The sequence below is a fragment of the Triturus cristatus genome, chromosome 7 (assembly GCF_964204655.1).
Source record: "Triturus cristatus chromosome 7, aTriCri1.1, whole genome shotgun sequence".
NCBI classification, from domain to species: Eukaryota; Metazoa; Chordata; class Amphibia; order Caudata; family Salamandridae; genus Triturus; species Triturus cristatus.
This window is the reverse complement of record NC_140590.1, coordinates 1,560,159,589-1,560,183,822: the sequence shown is the minus strand read 5'-3', so window position 1 is coordinate 1,560,183,822 and position 24,234 is coordinate 1,560,159,589. Positions and strand designations below refer to the sequence as shown.

Sequence of the window (24,234 nt, the reverse complement as noted above, 5' to 3'; positions counted from 1 at the left end):
ATGGTGGTTCGCCAATTGAGCCTGGAACTAGACTGGAGACTGCTTTGGTGACAAGTACAATTCCTCACTGCCCCCCTTGACTTGCTCCCTACCAGAGTTGGTCGCCTAGAGCGGGCTGCAATGACCCAACACAACTTTACAAAAGTTTTACAAAGTTTCAAAAGTTTGCGCTAACCGCGGTAGATGCGATTTGCTTATTAATCTATTTCTCCGGAACCATTGGTTGGATTTGGTTCATTCTGGGGTCTAAATATTCAATAAAATAAGACCTATTTTTATAAATTAGGGTTAGATTTCTTTTGTGTTGTGTGACTTTTTTTGATTGGTTTGCAGTACTTCCATTGTTCAAGTCTGACTGCTCGAAGCCACAGGTACCTAGGGTTTATCTAAGATTTTACAAATGAGCCTGATGGACCGAAAATAGTATTGTGAGTGTATTACACAGTGATGTTCCACAACCATACACCACTTTCCTCACACCCTTCACCCACAAATTGCCTCCAGGATCATTAAATCTGCACTGCACACAGACAACAATTGAATAACTGCTGCACAATACAATACAATATTATTGTTTTCATCCCAGTTTGTGGCAGGCACATATGAAACTGATAGACTGCGTTATATTTCAAGCCCATGAGGTCAAAGCCATTTTGCAATATTAAATACACGTTTAGACTGCATAATACATATTAAATAGAGTTTAGAGACTTACAAAAACACTTGCAACACAACCTCTACTATGCACAGGACTTGTTCACTGTGTTATCAGCCTTGAAAGAATGGAAGATTGATTCTGCATCAACAGACGCGCATAATACCTTCAGCTTTATCACTTCTCTTCAGCAGGGGATGTCACCTTTAACACTTCACCATCAGTTTTGAGTAGCGGACATGTTTCAAGGCAAACCTTATACAGCGTATGGGAATGTGAAATGAAAACCACTCTACAGGACACTATTCATTGTCAAACACTAGTTGGTTGTCTTGCTTCTGGATCACCCAAACAACGAATGTGACTTAATGACATCTAAATGATCCAAAGAGGCAATTAACCACATAGTTTTCAAAATACTGATGTAAGAGCCAAGAGCTGTAAGCAACTATGTAAACACCTAAAAGGAACGGAATCAACGTGCCTTGTCCATAGTTATTGTCATATATGGAAAATGTTTCAATAGTAATATATGACCCTTACAATAACTTATAATGTGCCCTTTCACTTCAATTGCCACTCATTCCCATTATTCTCCTCTTGCCCTGTCACAGCCAATCAGCAAAACATATGTAGGTGTGATCATAACGATGAATCAAACACTAAAGAGCTGTTGGTTATAAAGATGTAGGAGCACACAAGTACAGAAATACATAGGCCCACCCCTGGGAGAAGGAAAGGGTTCATTTTTGATGATCCAAGAAGAAAATAATTCTCCTTTCATTGGATGATCTAAAATTAATTCCCCAGTGGGGCAATTATTTAAGTAAGATGATAGGAAGCAATCAGATAATGTGAGAATCCGTACCACACAAATACCCTTTTACAAACCCATCATCTCTAAGGGTATATTTATTTACATCACGCTGGGCTTAGGAATTCTGCACCACAGCAGGTTTGTTAACATAAAGTATTTTGGTTGGAGAGTCGGTTGCAGGAAAAAGTACTGAGATGTGACAAGAGCGGAAGCATAAAAGGGACAAAGTCAGTACGGGAAAGCTTGGGTGAACGAACAAAAAGACGAAACATTACACTCACCAGATCTAGTCTCTTCTTCCTGCAAAAAAGGGCAAAATATCAGTCAGCAATTGGAGAGCTTAGCATAACCACTCACTGCATATTTACCTTCCCTGCAGCAAAGAGCCATGCAGAAGGAAACCCAACTCCTGAACCTCCCCATGAGAACGTCGGCTGACCATTTCTGAAAGAAGCTTATAACCTTATGGAGAAACACAATCTATTTCCCATCCAATTAGACCAAATACCAGGCTCCAAACACTAATAAGTCCCCACTTTACTCAGACCTGTGTGCCTTTAGCCACCCATGTTTGTCACAACCCTGATTCTCTATAATTCTCTCCAACATAAACTCAGTCGTCCAACAAATTCTAGCAGGAGCCCCTCCTCAATTGACCACACGAGACAAACAATAAGCCCTCTGCTTGCTATAAGAACCCTAATTTACCTCTTTCACAGGTGTTCTGTCCAAGTTTCAGAAGATTCCTCCGTCCCCACTTACCGGTCGCGTCTGTGCACAGCAGAATGCCTGGTAACATCTTTTTTGTACACGCTAGCGTAGTCACATTCATCACACTTGTAAGGCTTCCTGCCTTCATGGTGAAACATGTGCTCCTAGAAAACAAACAGACAACAAAATGGCCTCATAAGAGAGGCATATTTCACTTTCAAATGAAAGTTCTTCAGACTGCATCTCTTTTCTTTGTTCACACTTAATGGAAGTAGCTACCCACATATTATTATATTCTGGTATTATTATGTTTATCTGTAAGGTGACACTTAGCAACAGAGAAAGGTTGGCCCTCCACTGTAAATGGCTCTGTGCATCAGACAGAGGGCTTTCAGCTGAATTCTACTCCCATTCGTTATCAAGTAGCTTGTTTTATGTGGAGTACTTTTTGATGTAAGAAGGAACATGAGAGACAATATTTTTTAGATTTGCAAGTGTCTTTCTGTATCACAGCCTAGTGAAGACTGAGATTTATTTGGACAGGATACAGTCTTGTCTTTCCTCGACTCTCCTATTTCTCCTATCTACAGGCTTTTGAAGAGACAACAGGGTACTGTGGCAATCGAGAAGCTGGTTCCAGAATGGAACTCCAACAACATATTATGGCTTCTACTCATGTCAGGGAAAGCCTCTACAAGTGGAAATGAAAGAGACAGTGGAATTGCAGATTTGAGTGAAAATAACCCAGGAGAGAGAGCAAAAACTGAAAAAGCATGCACACATGGACTTCAAAATGGCAGCCACATCTCATATGTGCCAGAGATTGAGCTTCTTGGGGGCTTGTTTGGGTGGAGCTCTGCATTCAGTAGTTGACAACATCAATGGGGAACCTGAATTGTAGGCGGATTCCCTCCCTCATGAACAAAGAGGCAACTTCATGAGCTGGGAAACATGTTTCTAGACAGCAACGCACTGTGCTGATTAAGGTCAGAATAATTAATGAAGCAGTTTAAAAAATAATTTCAATTATGATGTTTGGGAGATTTGTCCGATTTGTCTGTGAGACCCTGAGTACTATACTTTAACTTCTGAAGATCATAACTTGCGGGAGAAGGGAACTCCTACAACCACAATGGTACAAAACAAGGAAGCTGTGTTGTCCGATTTCTGATGGGGCACGCTGAAATTGATTTTTGCTTTGCTTATATCCACAGTACCGTAGCAGAATACTGGTAGCCATTCCACCAGTGGAGGAAGCCAATGTTACCATTCTTGTGATGTACTGTAAGTGAAGAGTTGCCCCTTATGGACAGGGAAAAAGTGATGTTTATAACTAAAACAGACAGTTTATTAAAAAGGTATTAAAACATCACAAGGAAGTTTAACAAAAAGGGCAAATACAACCTTGTGCTGCTGGGCCATATAGACCCTGAATTGCTATAATGACATCTTGACTCTGCATAAATAGTTCAGGATAGGGTCATAAGCAGAAATAAATCCTGATGTAGCAAACCCTAAGTTTAGGGTGTGTCCCCTGGGCACTGGTTAAATAAATGAATGCTTTTCATTGTTGAATCAAATAAACAACTGCTTGTGATTTTTCAATAAAGTTACATTGTTGTCAATTGGTTTGAACGTTCGTTTATTTCATCACGACGTTTTTTTTAAAGCGAAGATGCGGTGATTAACAAGTTTCTACGTGTCTCATATATCCCAATGCATTTCGGCTTTAGAAGTATAGCCTTCGTCAGGGGTTTGTCTAAAACAAAATGAACAAAATAAACAAGTTGTATCCCTTATGCAGTATGTTTAACAAACAAAGAAACAATTTAATTACTTTTTCATGGTCCGGTTGAATTTGTAAAATACATAACATAAGTTTGTGGCTCTTCCTGTTCGTAGTGAATCTAGCGTGCTCCGGTGTTTGAGATTATGTGAGTCTGTTCCGGTGCCTCATGTTTGTGAATTATGCGAGTACCCTTGTGTTCGTTGGTAGATGTTCGTGAAACAGATACAATTATGTGTGTGCTGATTAATGCGCCCGGTTCACTGAATATTTCGTGATCAGTACTTACTAGTGAGTCTGCGTAGTGCGGTTCAAGTGAGATCCGTAAGCGTGTGTCGGTAGCCAAACACTCTCCTTCGGTATCCGTGGCTGAATTGAAGATTCCATGTGGATTCTGTGGGCGTGTAGTTAAATGTGCTTGGGGTGTAAAAGTCGAAATGGGACTGTAAGAGTGACGGCAGGTAATGTGGATTAACTGAAGTGGAGGTTTCTGGATCTAGTAGTGCATGTGTTTTAATGTAATCTGATAAACACCTAGATTTCATGCAACAAACTATAGACTAATGAACACATGGTGCTAGATACATGCAGGTTGTTGATAGTAATTAAGAATACTGCAAATTAATATTTCCCAAGATAATGTCGAGTGGGCAATCTAAATCAGAGATAACATGTAAATTCCATACGATCATTCATCCCATGTGGTTTCATGGAATTTAGTAGACGTATCCAATAATTTTCTCGTTTTAACAATGTTTTATGGTTGTCTCTTTCTTCGGTTTTGTTAACCGTTTCTAGAACCATGAATTTAAGTTGGCTTATGTTGTGGCCACTTTCTTGGAAATGGTTAGCTACAGTAGATTTTGCATTGTTTGTTCTGATGTTGCTTTTGTGTTCGTTCAAGCGAGTTTTTATTTTTCTTTCTGTTTGTCCTACATAAATCTTCCCGCATGGGCATTTTAAGGCATATATGGTGTTTGTAGTATCACAAGTGGCTGTTACCTTCAGTTTGATGTTGTATCCTCTCATTGGGTGAGTTATTTGTGGTCCTGGTATAATGTTGTTGCAATTGTTGCAATTTCTGCATGCGATGGTACCTTTGTATTGAACAGGTTGATTTGGTTGAGTGGGGTTCTTTATTATTTCTCCCAAATTTTTTGCTCTGGTGTATGCGAATATTGGTTCATTTTCAAAAATTTGGTGAAAATCTGGTTCTAGTCGAAGTATAGGCCAGTGCTTTTTGATGGTATCCTTGAATCTTTTACTCATTGTTGAGTATTTTGACACCACGGTCATGCGATCTTGTTGAGTCCTGGTTCTTGGTAATAATGCCATCTTTCTACTGATTTTGTTGTTTCTCTCCTCTGCTTGGTGAAGGATATTTTGAGGATATCCTCTACTTTTGAATCGCTGTAGCATTTCTTTGGTACGTGTTGTTATGTTGTCTGATTCTGATACAATTCGTTTGACTCTAAGGATTTGTGTGAATGGTAGATGGTTTTTTAGAGCATTGAGATGGAAACTATTGTATGCCAAAGTGTTATTTTTGTCGGTGATTTTTCTGTAGAGATCTGTTTGAAAACCTTTGTCTGTTTGTATGATCGTCACATCCAAGAAGTTTATTTTATGATGTTGAATTTCAAAGGTGAATTGTAATCTTTGATCGATGGTATTAAGTTGTTCCAATAAATTGGTGAGAGTTGTTGTTGATCCTTGCCATAAGATGAAAATATCATCTATGAAACGTACAAACATTTTCAAATGATTATGCCACTCTGGATCGGTTAATATGTGTGTCTGTTCAAAATTGCCCATGAAGATATTGGCGTATGTTGGGGCAGTACAATTGCCCATAGATGTGCCCGTCTTTTGTAGGTACCAGTCAGATTTCCATTTGAAGTAGCTATGTTGAAGTGTGAATATTAGAAGTTCCATGAGAAAGATTTGCAGATCTAGGTTGTAATCGCTTTGTAACAATGCTTGTTCTGTTGCTTCTATGCCGAGTTGATGGGGTATTGAGGTGTAGAGAGATTTTACGTCTACTGTGCACATGATCATTGGTGTTGTTATATCTTTGGTGCTTTGATGACATTTAATCAAGAAGTCTGTAGTGTCTTTGATGTACGTTGGTAATTTAATGACACTATCTTGTAGATGTCTGTCAAGGTATTTCCCCACTGGTTCGTGGATGCTGTTTTTAGTAGATACGATTGGTCGAAATGGTGGGTGAGTCGGGTGTTGGTGTATTTTGGGCACCATGTAGATGGTGGGACTTTTAGGATGCGTTTGAATCAGGTATTTTTTGACTTTTTCATTGATGGTGCCTCTTTGAATTGCTTTATCCACTATTTGAATGAGTGTTTCTTTGATTAGGTTAGTGGGATTGGTATCCAGTTTCATATAAGTTTCAGTGTCTGATAAATGTAGTTCCACTTGTTCTTCGTAATATTTGGTGTTGAGTATTACCAGTGCTCCGCCTTTGTCTGCTTTCTGGCAGGTGATGTTAGTTCTGTTAGCCAGTGTCTTTAAGGCTCCCCATTCTTTCTGAGTGAGATTTCTGTGTCTTTGTTGTTTCTGAAAATTGAATTTCTGTAGTTCTTGTTTCACCAGAGCTTCAAACGTGTCGAGGGTTTTGTGGCTGATGGGAGCCAGGTAAGTGCTTTTCGGTCTCAATCCTTTCAAGGGATCATCATAAGTGATTTCTCTGGGTTCTACTATATTAGAAAAGTAATGTCTTAATCGTAGTTTCCTCATTAGCTTAAAGAAGCTGATCTCTATTTCCAATTGATTGGTATTTGTCGTAGGAACGAATGAGGTTCCTTTTTGTAGTACTTTATGTTCAATTTTTGTTAGTTGGTAATCTGAGATGTTAATGATTAAGTCATTTTCATGCCTCCTTTCTTCTGTTTGTTGGATTTGGAGGTTGTCTGGCGTGTTTGTGGTGGTCCACTTGTTTTTTCTTTTACCCCTCCTGGGTCTTCCTCGCCGTTGGTGCCTATCCCTAAAAAAGGGACCGATGAAGATGTTTCTGGGTGTGACGTTGTAGGAATGTTAGATTCTGTGGATTTGCTGGTGGTGTTTATGGGTTCTCCTTCTGATGAGGATGTGTCTGTATTGATGTTGTATGGTTTATTCTGTCTTCTTTTGGCGTATACGTCCGCCTAGGTGTAAACCTCTCCCAGTTTATAATCAACTGTATCTCTTCGATATTTACGAATTTTTCTTTCATTGATTTCTTGTGTATGTCTTGATAATTGATCATTAATGTCTTCTAGTATCTTATTCCAATCCTCTGGGGTGGAGTTTGTTTCTAATTCAGTTTTTACCATTTCTATTTCTTTGGTCAATTCTTCCAATATGTTGGAAAGCTCTTCTATTATTAATAGGATGAGATCCAATGAACATTTGTTCAGTATCGCGAACCAGCTTTGATGAAATTTAATCAACCAGAGATTACATGCTAGTACCATGATAAAATATCACAAAGCCCAAAGGATCCCAAGAGGACTCAGAATTTCACTAAAACCATCTCTATGCAAGAACAATCAACCATTCAAGGACCGCTGGTTCGCGATACTGAACAAATGTTCATTGGATCTCATCCTATTAATAATAGAAGAGCTTTCCAACATATTGGAAGAATTGACCAAAGAAATAGAAATGGTAAAAACTGAATTAGAAACAAACTCCACCCCAGAGGATTGGAATAAGATACTAGAAGACATTAATGATCAATTATCAAGACATACACAAGAAATCAATGAAAGAAAAATTCGTAAATATCGAAGAGATACAGTTGATTATAAACTGGGAGAGGTTTACACCTGGGCGGACGTATACGCCAAAAGAATACAGAATAAACCATACAACATCAATACAGACACATCCTCATCAGAAGGAGAACCCATAAACACCACCAGCAAATCCACAGAATCTAACATTCCTACAACGTCACACCCAGAAACATCTTCATCGGTCCCTTTTTTAGGGATAGGCACCAACGGCGAGGAAGACCCAGGAGGGGTAAAAGAAAAAACAAGTGGACCACCACAAACACGCCAGACAACCTCCAAATGCAACAAACAGAAGAAAGGAGGCATGAAAATGACTTAATCATTAACATCTCAGATTACCAACTAACAAAAATTGAACATAAAGTACTACAAAAAGGAACCTCATTCATTCCTACGACAAATACCAATCAATTGGAAATAGAGATCAGCTTCTTTAAGCTAATGAGGAAACTACGATTAAGACATTACTTTTCTAATATAGTAGAACCCAGAGAAATCACTTATGATGATCCCTTGAAAGGATTGAGACCGAAAAGCACTTACCTGGCTCCCATCAGCCACAAAACCCTCGACACGTTTGAAGCTCTGGTGAAACAAGACCTACAGAAATTCAATTTTCAGAAACAACAAAGACACAGAAATCTCACTCAGAAAGAATGGGGAGCCTTAAAGACACTGGATAACAGAACTAACATCACCTGCCAGAAAGCAGACAAAGGCGGAGCACTGGTAATACTCAACACCAAATATTACGAAGAACAAGTGGAACTACATTTATCAGACACTGAAACTTATATGAAACTGGATACCAATCCCACTAACCTAATCAAAGAAACACTCATTCAAATAGTGGATAAAGCAATTCAAAGAGGCACCATCAATGAAAAAGTCAAAAAATACCTGATTCAAACGCATCCTAAAAGTCCCACCATCTACATGGTGCCCAAAATACACAAACACCCGACTCACCCACCATTTCGACCAATCGTATCTACTAAAAACAGCATCCACGAACCAGTGGGGAAATACCTTGACAGACATCTACAAGATAGTGTCATTAAATTACCAACGTACATCAAAGACACTACAGACTTCTTGATTAAATTTCATCAAAGCACCAAAGATATAACAACACCAATGGTCATGTGCACAGTAGACGTAAAATCTCTCTACACCTCAATACCCCATCAACTCGGCATAGAAGCAACAGAACAAGCATTGTTACAAAGCGATTACAACCTAGATCTGCAAATCTTTCTCATGGAACTTCTAATATTCACACTTCAACATAGCTACTTCAAATGGAAATCTGACTGGTACCTACAAAAGACGGGCACATCTATGGGCAATTGTACTGCCCCAACATACGCCAATATCTGCATGGGCAATTTTGAACAGACACACATATTAACCGATCCAGAGTGGCATAATCATTTGAAAATGTTTGTACGTTTCATAGATGATATTTTCATCTTATGGCAAGGATCAACAACAACTCTCACCAATTTATTGGAACAACTTAATACCATCGATCAAAGATTACAATTCACCTTTGAAATTCAACATCATAAAATAAACTTCTTGGATGTGACGATCATACAAACAGACAAAGGTTTTCAAACAGATCTCTACAGAAAAATCACCGACAAAAATAACACTTTGGCATACAATAGTTTCCATCTCAATGCTCTAAAAAACCATCTACCATTCACACAAATCCTTAGAGTCAAACGAATTGTATCAGAATCAGACAACATAACAACACGTACCAAAGAAATGCTACAGCGATTCAAAAGTAGAGGATATCCTCAAAATATCCTTCACCAAGCAGAGGAGAGAAACAACAAAATCAGTAGAAAGATGGCATTATTACCAAGAACCAGGACTCAACAAGATCGCATGACCGTGGTGTCAAAATACTCAACAATGAGTAAAAGATTCAAGGATACCATCAAAAAGCACTGGCCTATACTTCGACTAGAACCAGATTTTCACCAAATTTTTGAAAATGAACCAATATTCGCATACACCAGAGCAAAAAATTTGGGAGAAATAATAAAGAACCCCACTCAACCAAATCAACCTGTTCAATACAAAGGTACCATCGCATGCAGAAATTGCAACAATTGCAACAACATTATACCAGGACCACAAATAACTCACCCAATGAGAGGATACAACATCAAACTGAAGGTAACAGCCACTTGTGATACTACAAACACCATATATGCCTTAAAATGCCCATGCGGGAAGATTTATGTAGGACAAACAGAAAGAAAAATAAAAACTCGCTTGAACGAACACAAAAGCAACATCAGAACAAACAATGCGAAATCTACTGTAGCTAACCATTTCCAAGAAAGTGGCCACAACATAAGCCAACTTAAATTCATGGTTCTAGAAACGGTTAACAAAACCGAAACAAGAGACAACCATAAAACATCGTTAAAACGAGAAAATTATTGGATACGTCTACTAAATTCCATGAAACCACATGGGATGAATGATCGTATGGAATTTACATGTTATCTCTGATTTAGATTGCCCACTCGACATTATCTTGGGAAATATTAATTTGCAGTATTCTTAATTACTATCAACAACCTGCATGTATCTAGCACCATGTGTTCATTAGTCTATAGTTTGTTGCATGAAATCTAGGTGTTTATCAGATTACATTAAAACACACGCACTACTAGATCCAGAAACCTCCACTTCAGTTAATCCACATTACCTGCCGTCACTCTTACAGTCCCATTTCGACTTTTACACCCCAAGCACATTTAACTACACGCCCACAGAATCCACATGGAATCTTCAATTCAGCCACGGATACCGAAGGAGAGTGTTTGGCTACCGACACACGCTTACGGATCTCACTTGAACCGCACTACGCAGACTCACTAGTAAGTACTGATCACGAAATATTCAGTGAACCGGGCGCATTAATCAGCACACACATAATTGTATCTGTTTCACGAACATCTACCAACGAACACAAGGGTACTCGCATAATTCACAAACATGAGGCACCGGAACAGACTCACATAATCTCAAACACCGGAGCACGCTAGATTCACTACGAACAGGAAGAGCCACAAACTTATGTTATGTATTTTACAAATTCAACCGGACCATGAAAAAGTAATTAAATTGTTTCTTTGTTTGTTAAACATACTGCATAAGGGATACAACTTGTTTATTTTGTTCGTTTTGTTTTAGACAAACCCCTGACGAAGGCTATACTTCTAAAGCCGAAATGCATTGGGATATATGAGACACGTAGAAACTTGTTAATCACCGCATCTTCGCTTTAAAAAAAACGTCGTGATGAAATAAACGAACGTTCAAACCAATTGACAACAATGTAACTTTATTGAAAAATCACAAGCAGTTGTTTATTTGATTCAACAATGAAAAGCATTCATTTATTTAACCAGTGCCCAGGGGACACACCCTAAACTTAGGGTTTGCTACATCAGGATTTATTCGAGGCACTCACATCAGAGGAGTGACACCCTGGAAGCACGGACAAAAAATTCTAGAAAAAAATTCAAAAATTAACACTATCTGTTAAACCGTTTCTTTAAAAGGAGCTGTGCACGTGCCATACAAACCTTGCGATAAGCAGAAATAAGACACAAAGAAAGGACACTGAATAACAAAGGGATAGGAAATGTATAGGATATTTACCATCAGAAAGAGTTTACTGCATGGAGTGGGGTGGGCTTGCTTTTAGAGATCCGAATTAGCTGAAGAGACCATTAGAATGAGGAACGGACCCAGCCCAGGAGTCCAGATGCATGGCTTCAGAGGTTGTTTGTCAGTGTTAAACACAAGTATGCAAAATCCACTCATCTTTCTCCACCTTACCCCATTGCAGATGGTGCAGTGCCAAGTTAAACAAGCATTGGCATAGCCAATAGGTCTCGCCTTTGGGACCTTATAAGTGTTTAGCCATGCACACTTGATGTTGTTGCACCAAGGATATTGTGCTGGATAACTAAACACTTATAAGGTCCCAAAGGCGAGACCTATTGGCTAGGTCAATGCTTGTTTAAACTGTGCGAATGATGCTTCTTTCCTGGCTGCAAAATTGTTTTTTTTTTTAAATCCCCCTCTTTTTGGTGGATGGCACCCTGCTAATATCAAAGACTGAGAAGGGCTTGAGATTCTACTTGAGAGACTTGCCTTAAGATCCACCTATGGGTTAGTGGTTAATGTCCAAAAGATTAAGCTTATGGCATTAAACCCACACAAGAAATCTAAAGGTAAAAAAATGATAGGTGGGAGTAACTTAAACAGTGAGGGAGCTTGACTATCCTGGGGTCACGATATCTCACTCACTCGTGTTCTAAGCAAATACAGAAAAGTACAGTTTTACTAAAAAACAGATCATGGCCTGTCTTTATATCCCTTAGGCAAACATTATACCAGCCTATATCACCTGTTATCGATGTATAGCGCTCAAACAGTAAGCAGAGCCATTTATGGATTAGATTTATGGGGGCATTGTGAAGTATCTAGCTTTGAGAAAGCCGAAAACGCTTTCAGAAGGACAGTGTTTGTTCTGCCTTGATTACTTGTTATGAAGAATCCAGTATAAAGACTATGTAAATACCACAATATTCCTCTGCTCCCTTTCAGATTTGATTTGTCCATGAAATCCATTGCTGACCACGTGAGGTTGAGGCCAATCCTGTACTGGGTTTGGGTGTGAACTAGTAAAGACTTGGTGTCCTACAGGGAGAGTCTGCGTGATGTGATAGGGAGGTGAAATGCGAGTAAAATACTGTGGTTGAGCTATGGCAGTCACTTGTAGACCTTGGCCTGTCAAACTATTGCTCCGATGTGGACATTTTTTCGGCGGGAGCACACGGTTTCGTTAAGGAAAGGTTTTGGTATTGCCTTAACGACCAGAGAAATTTGGCATGCACTTTGGGTCAGTTGAATTGGACTATAATTTTGAAGACTATATGGACCTGATACAACCTCCCACAGCCAAATCGCTTTACATAAAGTTTAGATTGGGGACCTTAACAACTGCCTCTTTCATATGTAAGTGGTCAGCTTTGGGTAATGACAGCTTGTGCCCAATTTGCATGCAATATGAAAATGTAATATCTCGATAAGGGATATGATGAAGAAAGTGTGTAGATTAACAGGAGTCATTTATTTCAAGTTATTTAATTCTTAGGTTTCCTATTTTTTTTTACCAACGTATCATTGTCAAGTTAAAATAATAAATAAGATGCAATGAATACATGCGCCGTGAATTGAAATAAGTTTCTATAATTTTACTTTTGTCCAGCAGGTGGCAGTAAAGTAATTTAATTAACAGTGAATTTGAACGCTTCGCTTTTTCATTTTTATCCGCCTTTGAACCAAACGGACTCGGTAGCTGTAAGGAATGGGCAATGCTTTGGTAGGAGTGTTTCGAATCTTCCCCAGCTAAACTTCCACAGAATGCTCCATTCCTTGACCATGATGAACAATTTTGCCCAAGGTGTGAAAGGTTTTTATCAGTGCAGGAAAATTGGTATGCTGGGGTCCGTAGAGTCCGTGAAAAGCGAACATCAGTAGCTTTGTAAAACTTCCCATTGACAACAAAAGCAAACAAGGAATGCGCGTGTAAAAACGCGCTGAATGTTACAACTACAAACAAGCTGCGAGACGCGCTCTGTGGTGGGGGAGGGGCACTGAAGCGAGAGGAAAGCCAGATGGCGCCTCTGCTCGTGCCTGTGCGCGTAACTGCACACTGTATGCCACACAAAGCTGTGGTCAGACTTTGAAAACTCCACTCCTAAATGTTTCGCCAGAGCAGCGCATGCGCTGGCTCAGGCGAGACCTATAAAGAGTATGCTCTAGAAAAGTTGCAATTATCAATAACAACAATAACTTGCAATTAGGGAGTTGCTTCCAAAGTGCTGAGTGTAAGCAATAGGACAAGAACATGAAAGAACTGTAAGAATTACAGATTAGTTTGATAGTATTGAGCACAGAAGATTGTGCTTCTGTGATTACCTGTGTCACTAAATCTCTGATCCTATTCATTTTATTTACTAATAACAATGAGTAGATAAAAGGTGTGGATTTCTGATCTATCACCTTCAGAGAAGACCAGCGTCGGCAATGGTAGTTGCACTGAAGACACTTGAAGAGTTGTGGATCGGAGCCCTCATGTGAGCGAACATGGAAGTTGAAATCTTCGTGTGTCAGGAAGCGAGAACCACAAATTCGACAGAGGAAGGGTCTCAGTAGAGGTTTGTTGGATTTGTAGTAATATCTGACAAAGTGATAAAATGCAAGGTCATTCTCTTACCTCTTTATAAATTAGTAAATTATTTCACAGTCCTCTTTCTAAAAAAGATTTTGGCCTTCACTTATACTTATTTACCATCATTCACTGGCCCAGTCAATGAGTTAATTATCATCCTGATCTTCACCTTTCTCCGTATTATGCACAAACAACTGCCTCCTTCCTTCCAGTGGATCTTCTCTACAATCTTTGGATGCATTCCTCTCCAATCAGGTTTATCATATACCCACCAAATCCATTAAGGTGCCCACCAATTCCTTGGATTCATCCCCAATATCAGTTCCTCCACCCCACTTTTGAGCAATTACTTGACATCACCATCAATTCACTCATAATCAGAACAAAGTCTGTATTCCACTTCTTCTATTCACATTCACCAGCATCTAACCTCCAGACAAAATAGTTCTACTATTCTGTAACTAACCATTGCTATGTACTGACATCTGTTTCGTCAAGTATTTTAAGACTAGTACTTTGACAGAAAGAAACATGTGAAATAAAAAGTGGCCAGGCTACAAAGACAAACATTTTGGAGCTTTCACAGCTAGAAATAAATGAAATGACAAATGGGAAACATGCACATTTTTTGTAATACAGACATGTCACTTTAGGGATGTGATATTGACAATATTAGTTCTCGTCGCATATAGACTACTGCATGCAGATCGAGTATCTATTCTCCGGACTCTGCCTCAAGGCCTGCCAATCACTGCCATTGCCTGGATTGTGATCTGTGGTCTGTTTTAGTTCCTGCAGCAGCTACAGGAACAGAGACAGTGTAGCTGTTGTCAATGAAAGGATCTGTAACACCCTAACCTCCAAATGCATCATATTTCTGCTACTAGTCCAAATCAATGTTATCAAGTTTTTCCACCCAGAATTCATTCATTGAATGAAGGCCAGGAATCTAGACTGAAACAAGACACTTATGTGACAAATGAAGAAAACGAATGCCTTAAAGTCTCACTTTTCAAATACACACACAAAATACACAACCTTCAAAAATTACAATACACCCACCCACTACAATGCCCATCTATCGAATGCAAATATGCCAATAAGCAGACACCTTTGTAGTGTTGATCAGAAGTTGGCCACAAATGCCTGAAAAAAATTATTTGAGAAATATTTAGTGGCGCAGTAGTTCATTGAAAACCCTCCAACTTGTGGTGGAAGTCCGGAGGAGAGCTTGCCAAAAGAATGACCTCCTCCATACTCGTCCTATTGTTGAGCAAATATCACAATTTTCTAAACACAGGGATACCACTTACCATCTTAATCAAATCATCTGGTTAACTGCACAAAACAGGTCTCACACACACTGCCGTTTTCAGATTTATAAATGATCTATTCCCCAGCTATCTGTCTTCAATGCTAAAAATGCATGTGCCTTATTGCAACCTTTGCTTGATTAACCCTAAACCACCTTGTTTCTCCCAAACTTCTCCAAGCCACTGCCTCACTATTGCACTCATTCAAGTTACTCGGACCATACCTCAGTAACCAGGTCCCAGGTGAATTGCACTCCACCTCCTTTCTTCCCACTTTCAAAATTGCAAAAAGACTCACAAACAGTGGCATGAAAGTGGTGACAAGTAATGCTTACCAACTAAGTCTTGCAAACCTATGCCTTTGCATTACTGTCTAAAGTAAATATACAGATAAGTATACATATACACGAATTCTTTAGTCTGTAAATTATTCATTGTTTTTCAGTCAGTATTTTGGTTTCCATTTAAACAATTACATACATCTAAAATACAACAATCTGTTACCACCCAAACTGTATACGACTTTCTTTATCACTGTACTGCTGCTTTGTAAGCATAGCATGTTGAAATACGCATTTCATGCTTGATAAATAAATAAACAAATAAATAAATAGCTAAAAAGAAACTAAGGTAAAGTGACACTGTCTGCATTGAAGGAACCTAGAGCATACTGCCTGTCTGACTTACAATCACCCATTTTTTCTTTTTTAAATCTGTTCATCAAGATTTTATAAGGAGAACAAAGGTCATCACCAGCAGGATAAGATACAGAATAAGTATCAAAGCATAGTGCAGAATTTACAAAGCCAATTGGGCTAGAAGGGAGAGTAAAGTGTCAGGAAGTATCGCCAAGTCAAAAACCAGGTAACATACAGTAGCTATAACATAAGCAGGACTGAAATGTCAACACACATGGAGCGTATTCCTATAGGGAGTTCAGCCTTCCCTTCATGCAAGCAGCCCTGACGTGCATAGCGAATGGACGACGTTTGTTGGGTGATGACCAGGTAGAGAGAGCCTTTTGAGTTAAGCAAACAATCAGGGGGAATAGGAACAGGAGGTGGATGGTGGAGGTCTGGGGAGGAGTGAGTCTATAATGCCGTCTACAGAGTCATCACAAAAATGGGGTTACCCTTAAAGTCAGGGACCTGGGAGTAGAAGCAATACAAAAAACAATGGTCCTAACTCAATTATTACCAAAATACAATAATCACATCCAATTACGTTGTTTCAAAGTTTAGAGCTAAATGGCAAATGGATTCAGGATAGCTCAAAATATTCAATATAACATTCCGACATGAAGCGATGCAACATCCAAATCTTAATTCATCGTATATTTATTTACAAAAAACCATAGATTATATAAGATTTGACACATGGTTGCTCCAAAAGGAACGTGCATAGAACAAGAGTGATAAGAAGTGAGTGTGTAGAAAAGTAGATTTGAAGGACAGAAGAACAATTATTAAAAAACTTTTACAAAGTGCACGGTTATAATTCACCGTTTGAAATGTCCTGGTCACATTCAGAAATATCATCAATGAGTTTACGTATTTCATGCACAGAATTTAATTCAATTTGTACCACGTTTGAGGGATTGCGTGTACCAGGCTTAACAACAAGAGAGATGTCGACGTTTCGACCCGTCTTGGGGTACAGAGGTGTTTTGAGACCTTGACCATGCAGGTCTTCTTCAGGACAACAAGGGGGATAAGAGCAACCTGGCGTGGTCCTTGACTCGACTCTGTATCTAATGTATATCATAGATAACGTATCCCGGTCAATCAATTACCATGTGTACAGTCCTGTCAGGTATATTTACACAGGCTGTCGCGCTGCAGTCCTCTCTCGGTTAAGACGCCACGGGAAGCACGGACTTAGTTGAACGCAGCGCGCCATTCGGCTGGAAACGAGATGCACAAATGAATTCCGTTCCCATCCTTTAAATAGAAGGCCCGAAACACTGCAGGATTGATTGATGCTACGACTGCAGCGCGACAGCCTGTGTAAATATACCTGACAGGACTGTACACATGGTAATTGATTGACCGGGATACGTTATCTATGATATACATTAGATACAGAGTCGAGTCAAGGACCACGCCAGGTTGCTCTTATCCCCCTTGTTGTCCTGAAGAAGACCCGCATGGTCAAGGTCTCAAAACACCTCTGTACCCCAAGACGGGTCGAAACGTCGACATCTCTCTTGTTGTTAAGTCTGGTACACGCAATCCCTCAAACGTGCTACAAATTGAATTAAATTCTGTGCATGAAATACGTAAACTCATTGATGATATTTCTGAATGTGACCAGGACATTTCAAACGGTGAATTATAACCGTGCACTTTGTAAAAGTTTTTTAATAATTGTTCTTCTGTCCTTCAAATCTACTTTTCTACACACTCACTTCTTATCACTCTTGTTCTATGCACGTTCCTTTTGGAGCAACCATGTGTCAAATCTTATATAATCTATGGTTTTTTGTAAATAAATATACGATGAATTAAGTTTTGGATGTTGCATTGCTTCATGTCGGAATGTTATATTGAATATTTTGAGCTATCCTGAATCCATTTGCCATTTAGCTCTAAACTTTGAAACAACGTAATTGGATGTGATTATTGTATTTTGTCTACAGAGTCAGATAGGAAGTTTAGGGAGAGTGAGAATTTCCGTTGGGTCCCTTCGCCGGGAAGTCAGATTGAAGAGCTTCCCTAGTGTGTGGCAGGAGAAAGTCATCAAATAATTGCAGGGCTTGCAGTCTAGGGAGGCATAGCAAGAGTTCTCCAGTCGGGTGAAGTGAGGAATAAGTGGCTGACAACTGTGGGAGAATTTAGTGTCCGTGTGATTGCGACAGACAGTTAATAGTTCCAGGACCATGACATGCCAGAGGCGCAGGAACCATATCGAGATGGGCGGGAGAGCGGAATTTTCAAGTAAAGGGCTATAGATTGTCTTGCTGCCCCCAGCATCTGCACTATGAGTCGCCAGTCAGAGTGGGTCATGGCGACCAGTCGGGTTGGCCTAATGTCAAGTAGGGTTACCATGGGAGAGCTGGGTATGGGGAAACCCAGTGTGTCTTTTATGTGGCTGAAGACCTCCTTCCAGAATATTGTCAGACTAGGGCAGTTCTACCAAATATGAGTAAAGTCGCCTTTTGCGGCTTGGCATCACCAGCAGGTACGGGGAGGTTTGGGCTCATCTTGTGGAGGTGCGCAGGGGTATATTACCATTGAGTTATCAATTTATAAGCTGATTCGCGTTGGGGTATGCTTTTGCAGATTTTTGTAATGCCGTGCCAGGGCTGTTCCCAGCTTTCTAGTGTCACCTACTCTCAGGCGTCATTCCTCCATTGTTTCTGGTATGTATGGGTCTGAATCTGGTGTGAGTGTTGTAGAGCACTGTATGCACAGGAGATTAAGCCCTTGGAACCCTCAAAAGCTCGGACCGGAGTTTCAAAGGGAATTAGCGGTCTGGTAGCCCCTTGCATGTAGGTGGAATTGATCAGCCAGTGTTGAATTTGATAATATTGTAATCGTGAGGAGTTTGGAAGGCGAAAAGATTTTTTTTTTTACACTGTTCAAAGGTTTTGAGCGTGTTTCCCACAAAGAGGTCCCGTATTATGCGACATTCGCCTTCTGACCGTGCGGGTATGGCGTGAGGCTGCAAAACCAGAGGGAATAGCGGATTGCATGCTACGGAAGTGTTGGGGGATGGTAAAGACGTAAGACCTCTGGGAACCGCAAGTTTGTCCCAAATGTCAAGTACAGTTTTCATAGGGGTGGCAAGGTAGGCACTGCGGGGGGCGCGCTTTTCGAGGGAGCCAAGCAAGATCCCAAAGGGGCCTACAGGAGACCGCGTAATCCATGTGAAACCAGTGTTTCTCGCTTTTGCAAACAACCCATTCAGATATATAGCGAAAGTGACATGACCAGTAATATTCAAGAAAATTAGGGCAGGCCAGCCCTCCAAAGTCCCGAGGAAGCATAAGTAATTTGTTTGAGAATTGCGGACGACCCTTGCCCCAGATAAAGGTGTTGAGATCCCTCTGAAGGGCCTGGATATCTACCTGTGGTATCGGGGTGGGAAGAGATTGGAATTCCCCATTTTTTCAACCTGCTTTTTCAATTTCTTAAATGGCTATTTTAAAAAGGGAAATCTAGATAATGCATGGTTTTCATTATTTTTTGTTTTTAATATTGTTAAGTTTAAAGTGTTTCAAATTCCACACAGCAGCTAAAAAATTCAGTGCTTATCAATGTCAATGCAAAGCGCGTGATGGGGATCAAGCATGGTGTATTAAATTCAACTTTTGTTTTAGATGGAAGCCAGTGCAAAGTCTTTCATGCTGGGGAAATTTGATTGAAATGCTTTAAACATAAGGTAAGTCTAATGGCAAGGTACTGATGTTTCTGTAGGTTGTGCAAAATATTTGTCTTGTAATCCCGGTGCAAATCCCTTGGCAAAGGTTAGGTTAGTAAATAACAAGTGTTAAAACCAGCATAACCCTCTACAAAATCAGGAATGCGAGGATTTACAGCAGGAGCCTTTGGTGGCTGAAAGATGGTGTGAAGGATGCGCTCACTCGGAGGGCAACAAAATAAGTCACCAGTGATAGCCGTGCAGAGTTCAAGAGTCAGGGGAAAATGAAACCAAGCTCATAGCTGGGTGTGTATCCAGGGAACAAGGCATGCATTGCAGAGGATCTGCTTCTAGGATGGATCCCTGCGGCTCATATGATCAAAGAGGCTACTGTTTTAGAGGAAGGATGCAAACCATTTAGATTGGTTACCTTTGGTGCATATAGTAGGTATTGTGTGCAGACCTGGCCTTGGTCTCTAGCTTTAAGAAGCTCTTTCTTAATATCCACTATGGTGTCAGATTATTATCTCCCTTACAAAGCAATCTCAACACCTGATTGGCCTAATTGGCTTATCTTTCTTTTTGTCCTATGTCAGATTGGAGACTTCATTGTCCAACTTTAGAAGCATCATCCTGGTTGCAGAAATGCAACTGAGGCATTGTGAACTTTACGCCTTCTCAACTTCAGACCCTTATGCACTAAACATGATACATCTTGTCTGATTAGGTTCAGTCTTACCTTCACAATTCCTACTAAATGTTTTAATCCCTAGACTTCAAGCAGTACATGCATTATCTGGGTATGGCAAGAGATTATACTCTATGCACTGGTAATATCAAGGAATTTACAAACTCTCTTTAGCTCACTAGCATTACAGTTAGCTCATTTGAGACCACAAATGTGTGTAGCTCTCTTTAGCCCACCAAAAACTATTCTGCTTAGTTACTGCTATGAAGGTGTAAGAAAACAGCTATATGAAATGTAAGCATACGCCTAATACATTGGGACCTTACAGACATCTCTATAAGGTTGCTGGATTCAAGATATACAAACATTTACTACTTAACAGTAACAATTATGAGGATTTACTTGACTACCAGATAACGTGTCTACCTGGTGTCAAAAATTGATTCTAAATATATACTAGAAAAACTAATGAACTAGATAGGCATAACCCACGTCACATTCATCTATCTCTCTTGCTCTCTTTTTCCATTATGCATAACTCCATACCCTCTCAGGTTGTCTCCCATTATCATCCAATTATTCAGAATCTTAAAGGCATTTGGTCACCAACTTTCACCCACTCACCTTCGTCCCCTGTATTTTCTGTATTTTTTGTTCAAGAAATGTCTTGATGGACGGCCTCGTCTCCTAGGAAGTACATCTAAGTCTTCAGATATTGTTTTGGAGATGGGATCTTTGTTCTCTGAATCGGATTGGCTGATGCTGAGCTCACCTACGTGATTATCAACTTTTGGCATGGCTTCTTTTTCTGGTCCCATCAAGCTGCAATCCCCAGAGCTCTGACTGGTCTGTGAAGTTATGAAAGGCTCACCCTCAGTCACTTACGCAATGGAAAAAGCACAGAACAAAGATGTTAACCTACATGTCTAGTTCTGCTTAATAACTGGGCAGATAGAGGTCACTCAATGTTAGCAGTATTGAAGACTAACTAGAATTCGATCCCTCTTAATGTGTACAATCACATAGCATTCCTTACACAACTACATACATTTTCAGATATGGTTTCTGCCCTCAGGATTTCAACAACCATGAAGTAGGACTATCCGAAATCCCTTATAAAGCCATAGTTAAGCTAAAGCAAGGCCAAGCTTATAATACCAAGAATCATGCTATAATTTAAGGAGAGAGATGTGCAACTGAGGGTAGTTCATCCTCAAAAATTAAATTGATAATCAAGCAATCTTAATTAATCTTTATTCATTAAAAACAATCAACCATAAGTGATACAATTAAGAAAAATACACATCAAATCAACATACAATTCAATCAGAATCCAATAAACTCCTGGCTGTTACTGCCCCAGAAAGAAAACAACCAACATGGTAAAAATGTGCACAATAAAGAAAAATGTAAGATATAAAAGTGGTGGTTTAACTTGGTTCAATTTAAATTTTCTTTAACAGGAGACAAAACCATGTACTTCTTAAAGTGCTATACATAGGACAAAACATGAGAAAATGTAGGGTGGCGTGTTTTTAAATGTTATTACATGGACAGGGAGCGGAGTCAAAATGCTTAACCTAGCCCCTTGGGATTGTCAACAGATGATGGGCAAGGTTCACTGTAAAGCGTGTCAAAAGGAAGAGATGGTGATTAGATGTTGCAAAGCAGAGATATCAATCTATAGACTGGGTGTTTTTTATCCATTACAAATTGTCAAACCAAAGGTTTAGTCATAGCTTCCATCTCTCCTTGAGATTATTTACTGAGGTAGAAAGCTTTTTATGTCCATTATATGTCTGCTTTGGTGATGGAACTGGGGCAAAACAAGATCCAGAATGACCTAAGCGCTTAAGGCTCTGCTCTAGGTTTCTCTCCTGAAGTACAGAGATGACGTGGTCAAGGCCAAGAGAATCCACCAAAAATAGCCGATTCAACGTGACCTAAGGTTTAAGCAACACATTGAGCCATAACAACAATGGGGGATGCTGTAACCTGTCAGAAATATAAGACATTCCAAATAGTTCATGCAGCATGACTGAGTCAACACTTTGTGGAAGACCTGGCGATCTTCTTAAAAAGTTATTTTTCACAGTCTGTATCAATGGTACAGCAACATAACCCCAAACATCACACCCATGAGACATTATTGAGATATGCTTGGCATTATATATTCTTAACATAGCATTAATGGACTTATGGCCTAATCTCCTTGCAAAGTCAAATACACAATTAATGGACCTCTCAAAAGTTAATCTTTTCTGTTTCTATAAAGGTGCCGAGCTAAGAGCCGAGTCAAATAGTATTCCCGAATAAGAGAATGACTCCAATATACTGAGTGGGAAGCCTTTGGCAAAAAAGTTCCTTACTGTGACATGTGACTTTTTAACATTGGTGAAGTCGAAGCTGTCCATGAAGTCCACAGATGAATCTAATAGGGTCTTATTGTAAGTAAACTAATACGCTCAGTAACATGTGAAGAATCTTTATTCCAAGCCACGGCTCTCCAAATCAACAAGGTACTGTCAACGTTCTAAGGTAAGCTCCCGGGCAGACTAACAGGAGAGGAAGGGAAGGGGTGGACAGAAGGTACCAAGAGGAGGTAAACAGCGGTTAATTACAACACATCTCCCTACCCATATATCAAACACAAACTTAAAGGCAGGAAGAAGATTTACGTGGCCAGTCTGTCCCCACTCCAGGTTTGTCCATCCTCCAACAGCACCACATTTTTCCCCAAGCTCTTAACATTTTGTGGAGGAAAACATTTGCTCTGCCCCGCTTGAACACGGGTGGGCCTCTTCACCACCACAGGGTCGTTAACAGAAAGATTAAAGCCTTTCACTCCATGCTTCCTGTCATACCACTCCTTGTATTTGGATTGGTGCTGCTGAACTTTGAGATGACACTCCTTCCTGTCATAGGCCATTGTTTTGCCCCCATCTAGCCAGAGAGGGTTCAGTTTTGTGCCCGGCTCTCTCCCTCTTAGGGCCACAAACGGGGAGATGCCGCTTACACAGTTGGGTGCCGTGTGGTAGGCCCACAAACAGTCTCTGAGGGAGTCATTGACATTGAACCCATTACATATCGCCAATTGGATATGATCCTTAATCATGCGATTGGTTCTTTCTGCCAATCCGTTTGCCTTGGGACAATAGAGTGCAGTCCTCTCGTGTTTGATGTTGAAAGCCTTCAGAAAGTTTTTTATTTCTTCAGAGGTAAACTGCACCCCATTATCAGTTACGAGAATCGAAGGAATACCTTCAAAAGAGAAAACTTATTTTAAGTGGTGGAAGATGTAAACTTGGCATTGACCCAGTGCGATGTATAGTCCACAAAAACAAACATAAACCTCTTTTGTGGACCTAGAGAGTCCATAGGGCCGATTATATCCATGGCTAGTTTTGTCCATGGGGTTTCCGGTACCTCCACCGGGGATAACGAAACCTTGCGTAACCTCTTAGTCTTGTCGCTTCTTGCACAACTGATGCATTCCTTCACTTTTAGTTCCACCCTGGAATCCATTCTAGGAAACCAAAAACTGTTCCTTACTTTGTTTTTTGTAATACTTCTCCCTAAGTGCCCCTCGTGGTCCAGGTCTAGGATTTTGTCTCTTAGTTCTTCGGGTGGAACGATTTTAGAATTATGTTATACCTTGTTGTCCAGAATTGTTAACTCATTCCTGACCTCCCAAAAGTCCTTCAACTCCTCCGAGATGTCAGAGCATTTCTCCGGCCACCCATTGATTATTAAGTTTTTCAAAGACGACATAACGGAGTCCTTCTTCATTCCTTCATCCCATTCCTCTTTGGTGAAGGTAGGAGTATGAAT

General features: G+C 40.0%; 1 protein-coding gene across 4 annotated transcripts in view; it reads right to left on the bottom strand.

The window, feature by feature from the left end:
• ZNF335 (zinc finger protein 335) overlaps positions 1-24,234 on the bottom strand; it is a 357,780-nt gene that overhangs the window by 263,594 nt on the left and 69,952 nt on the right. For all 4 annotated transcript variants that reach the window (XM_085619363.1, XM_085619366.1, XM_085619364.1 and 1 more), the window contains 4 exons: positions 21,028-21,283; positions 13,872-14,049; positions 2,235-2,347; positions 1,754-1,772 (listed from right to left, as the gene is read on the bottom strand). In XM_085619363.1, the coding sequence (XP_085475489.1) occupies positions 1,754-1,772; positions 2,235-2,347; positions 13,872-14,049; positions 21,028-21,283 (566 nt within the window). The remainder of the gene's footprint in view (positions 1-1,753; positions 1,773-2,234; positions 2,348-13,871; positions 14,050-21,027; positions 21,284-24,234) is intronic.